General features: G+C 38.5%; 1 protein-coding gene across 1 annotated transcript; it reads right to left on the bottom strand.

Moving 5' to 3' along the window:
* Positions 1-2199: 2199 nt before the first annotated feature.
* On the bottom strand, positions 2200-2712 carry LOC120263209 (secreted RxLR effector protein 161-like). The gene has a single exon (XM_039271086.1). The coding sequence runs from the start codon at positions 2710-2712 to the stop codon at positions 2200-2202; it is 513 nt and encodes a 170-aa protein (XP_039127020.1).
* Positions 2713-4275: the final 1563 nt, after the last annotated feature.

Genomic DNA, 4275 nt, shown 5'->3' with positions numbered 1-4275 from the left:
AATAAGCTCGATTAGAGCTCTAGCTCGGTTAAAATAGTAACGAGCCAAAGCTTGAACATGAAAAATGAAGCTCGAAGAAAGCTCAGCTCGAGCTCAAGCTCAATTAAATAGTAACGAGCCAAGCTTGAACAAGGCAAAGCTCGGCTCGGCTCGGCTCGGCTCGTTTACAGCCCTACTTGGAGTACTTTGTGTAGAATACCTTGGAAAGAGATGAGTGGTGTTACAATGGGTGTTGTTGGAACTAGAATAGCTCAAGCCCAATATTGCTAGAACTGTGGTAAACCCAAATTTCTCTCTAATCAAACCCAAATTAGTCATAAAAGAGTTCAGGTACTTCATTACAGATGTCTTTTGCTTACTCTTCAAATAAATCTCTTGGATATATATATATATATTGCATATTTTGGTTGACATTTATGTTATGTGATAAGGTTTCATACCTAAGTTTGTTGTACTCTGATGATAAAAGGGAGCCCAAAAATTCTTGAAGGGAGGAGACGGAATTGGTCGCAGCAATTAGGATAGTGTTCTACACACTGATCGAATTCCTAATTTGGAATTTTTTTTACTTTTATTTACTATTTTGATTAAGTTAGTGTTAGTTCCGCTAATGTGCTTTGTGGTTTAAAGAACACTCAAAACACTCAAAGAACAATCACACAAACCAAGCAAGAAGGAGACACACAAGATTGGTAACCCAGTTCGGCATCCACTTGCCTACGTTTGAGGGGCTAAGCCCGGAGATAAACAATCCACTAATAGAGGTGAAAATATATGAGTACAAACACTTGTCAGTCACTCTCTCAACAATAAAGATCACTACCCTCTCTAGATTGTCTAGTGCTCACACACTCTCTTCCACGAGTCACACTTACAACCTACGAGCAAGGTAACTTATATAGACGCCTCAACATCCCAAATATAGTGTATACCTCTTTTAGAATCTCCGCGGTTACTAATTTAAAAACCTTCTGAAATTAGCTGTTGCAACTCCTGTTGTAACATAAGTTGCAACATGGCCCTGACTGCTGACTTGACTGAGTTCTGGTTACGTTGTGGACGACCTCAAGACCCATCAACCTCCCGGTCATGCTTAGTCTGAGTCGATGCAGCCAAATCTCCTGATCCAGACTGCCGGCAACTAGCCTACCTCCTCAATTCATCATCACGCAGTCCCCTCACAAGGCGCGCACGTCCTTGTGCGTCTTCATGGAACTTGCCAAACTTGATCTTCAATTCACTAAAGTTTGGTCCTCAAATCTTGCCGATAATGATCTTCAATCATTCTCATCAACGATTCTTCAAATCATATCTTCAATTAGCCTTCATTCATACCATTGATAGATATTTCTTCAATTAAGCTCCATCCATATTTAGTCTTCAATCGCATCTCATAAATATGGTCTTGATATGATCTTGGCTTCAAGTTGTAACATGTTACCAAAAATAACTCCACCAAGATCTTCAAAATATTTGCCTCCAAATTATAGACAAACTAAAAATAGCTCCACCAATATCTTCAAGATAGTTTGCCTTGCAACCCAAGACTCCTTGTTATGTCACCATGCCTTGCCATGTCATCAATTATGCCACATCACCTTGACTATGTGTCAAATCATGCCAAAAATAGTGCGGTTGCACTAACAATCTCCCCCTTTGGCATAATTTGACATAGCGCTTTTGCACCCAGGGCCCGACTCTGTTACTAACATCATGTTACAACTCGATGAGACATAGACTTTTACAAACTAAAGAAGATCATCTAGTTGCTTTACAAAATATATGATAACTACTTTGCAACTAGTGATGTACAAATTAAGCACAAACAAATACACCCAGTCGGTTTGGAACTCTTGTACTAGACAACTTCTCCCCTTTTGTGTCTAAATTGATGCCAAAGTCTTCACTGGTTTTTGTAAGACTTGTTACAACTTGTTCTACAACTCCCTTATCTTCAGAATTCCTGGTCATCAGTTCCTCCTGTCTTCAGAACTCCTTCTTCCTGCTGCAAATGACATTAGTAAACTATAGCAGATGCAGGTCGTTTGCAGTCCCCAATAGGGATTAAAGTTGGCAAAGGCCAATTTCACCCCTCAACTTTTCGAATCTTGTAGCATCAAGGGGTTTGGTAAAGATGTCCGCCAATTGTTTTTCTGTTGCAACATAATTAATAACAACTGTTTTGTTCTTTACTAAATCTCATATAAAGTGGTATCGAAGATCAATATGTTTGGTACGAGAATGTTGGACTGGATTCTTGGAGATATCAATTGCACTTTTGTTGTCACAAAATATAGTCAATAGCCCTTGTTGTAAGCCATAGTCCTCAAGCATTTGCTTCATCCACAATAATTGTGTACAACAACTTTCTACTGCTATGTACTCAGCCTCGGCAGTGGAGAGGGAAATAGAACTTTGTTTCTTGCTATACCATGTGACCAAGTTGTTACCAAGGTAGAAACATCCTCCTGAGGTGCTTTTTCTATCATCAATGTTTCCTGCCCAATATGCATCACTATAACCCACAATATGTGAGTTGGAGTCTTTTGAATACCAAATTCCATATTCTGTAGTACCATGAACATATCTGATGATACGTTTAACAGCTTTCAAATGAGACTCCTTCGGTGTTGCTTGATATCTTGCACAAACTCCAACACTGAAAGAGATGTCTAGCCTGCTGGCTGTGAGATAGAGTAAGCTTCCAATCATGCTTCTATAGAGACTTGGGTCTACATCTTTCCATGATCATCTTTTGTCAACTTTTGATTCACACTCATGGGTGTTCTCATGTGTCTAGCCTTTTCCAAGCCAAATCTTTTCACCAAGTTCTGTGCATACTTGGTTTGAGAAATAAAAATTCCTTCTTTGCATTTTTTGATTTGGAAACCCAAAAAGTAGTTTAGTTCACCTACCATGCTCATTTCAACCCTTCTTGCATTAGATGAACAAACTCATCCACTTGTTTTTGTGATGTTGAACCAAATATGATATCATCAACATATATTTGTTCCACCATAAGATCTGATTTGGACTTCTTTATGAATAAAGTGTTGTCTACTCTCCTCTTTGGTAGCCCTTTCCAAGTAAGAATTTTGTAAGCCTTTCATACCAAGCCCGAGGAGCTTGCTTCAAGCCATAGAGAGTCTTTTTCAATTTGAACACATGATCTGAATGTTGAGGATCTTCAAAACTTTTTGGTTGCTCCATAAAAACTTCTTCACTTAGAACCCCATTTAGAAAAGCACTCTTGACATCCATTTGATGTAGCTTGAACCCCATATAACATGCTACTGCTAACAATAATCTGATGGATTCTAAGAGTGCAACTGGTGCAAATGTTTCATCAAAGTCAACTCCTTCAACTTGAGTATATCCTTGAGCCACTAGTCTTGCTTTATTTCTGGTGATGTTGCCTTTGTCATCAGTCTTGTTCTTGAAAATCCACTTGGTTCCAATAACATTCACATCCTTTGGCCTTGGGACCAATGTCCACACATCATTTCGAACAAACTGATTCAATTCTTCTTGCATTGCAGCCATCCAGTATTCATCAACTAATGCTTCTTTGGCATTCTTTGGTTCAATAAGAGAGATGTAACATGTGTAGCCGGCCAATTCTCAATAATCAATTCTTTGAGTGCTTCTGGTTCTCCTTCCTTCATTCACATTACCAATCACATTCTGAATAGGGTGATTCTTCTTTATTCTTGAGGATGGTTCAAGACTGCTATCTTCATTATCTTCTTCATTGTCAATTACTTCTTTATCTGATTCTGAGATGATTTCGCCTATTGTAACTTCAGTTGCAACATCAGTTATAACCTGCTGTCTGTTTGAATCCTAACCGAAATCCTGAGCAATTCTGTTGTTGTAGCTGGTGTTGTAACCTGTGTTGCAACTTCTTGTTCTGCCTGTAACTCTTCATCTACTGATTCATGATTCTGAGTGATAGGCTTGTTTGACTCACTTGATGCACCTTGAGTCTCCATATTAGAGAAATCATCAACAACAACATTAATAGTTTCCATCATCTTTTTGGTTCTTGAATTGAACACCCGATAGGTTCTACTAGTAGTTGAATATCCCATGAATAATCCTTCATCACTTTTCTTGTTAAACTTTTCCATCTGATCTCTATCATTCAGAATGTAACATTTGCTTCCAAATATGTGAAAGTATTTGAGATTTGGCCTTTTACCTCTCCAAATTTCATACGGTGTCATGTTGGTTGAAGGCCGAATGTACACTCTATTAATGATGTAGTATGCTGTA

Source organism: Dioscorea cayenensis, chromosome 6 (genome assembly GCF_009730915.1).
Source record: "Dioscorea cayenensis subsp. rotundata cultivar TDr96_F1 chromosome 6, TDr96_F1_v2_PseudoChromosome.rev07_lg8_w22 25.fasta, whole genome shotgun sequence".
Taxonomy (NCBI): domain Eukaryota; kingdom Viridiplantae; phylum Streptophyta; class Magnoliopsida; order Dioscoreales; family Dioscoreaceae; genus Dioscorea; species Dioscorea cayenensis.
The sequence above is the reverse complement of the archived record's forward strand: the minus strand, read 5'-3'. Positions and strand labels throughout refer to the sequence as shown.

What these genes read in the sequence shown, in the direction of transcription:
- LOC120263209 (XM_039271086.1), bottom strand. Translation starts at nt 2,712, where the DNA reads ATGATTGGAAGCTTACTCTATCTCACAGCCAGCAGGCTAGACATCTCT.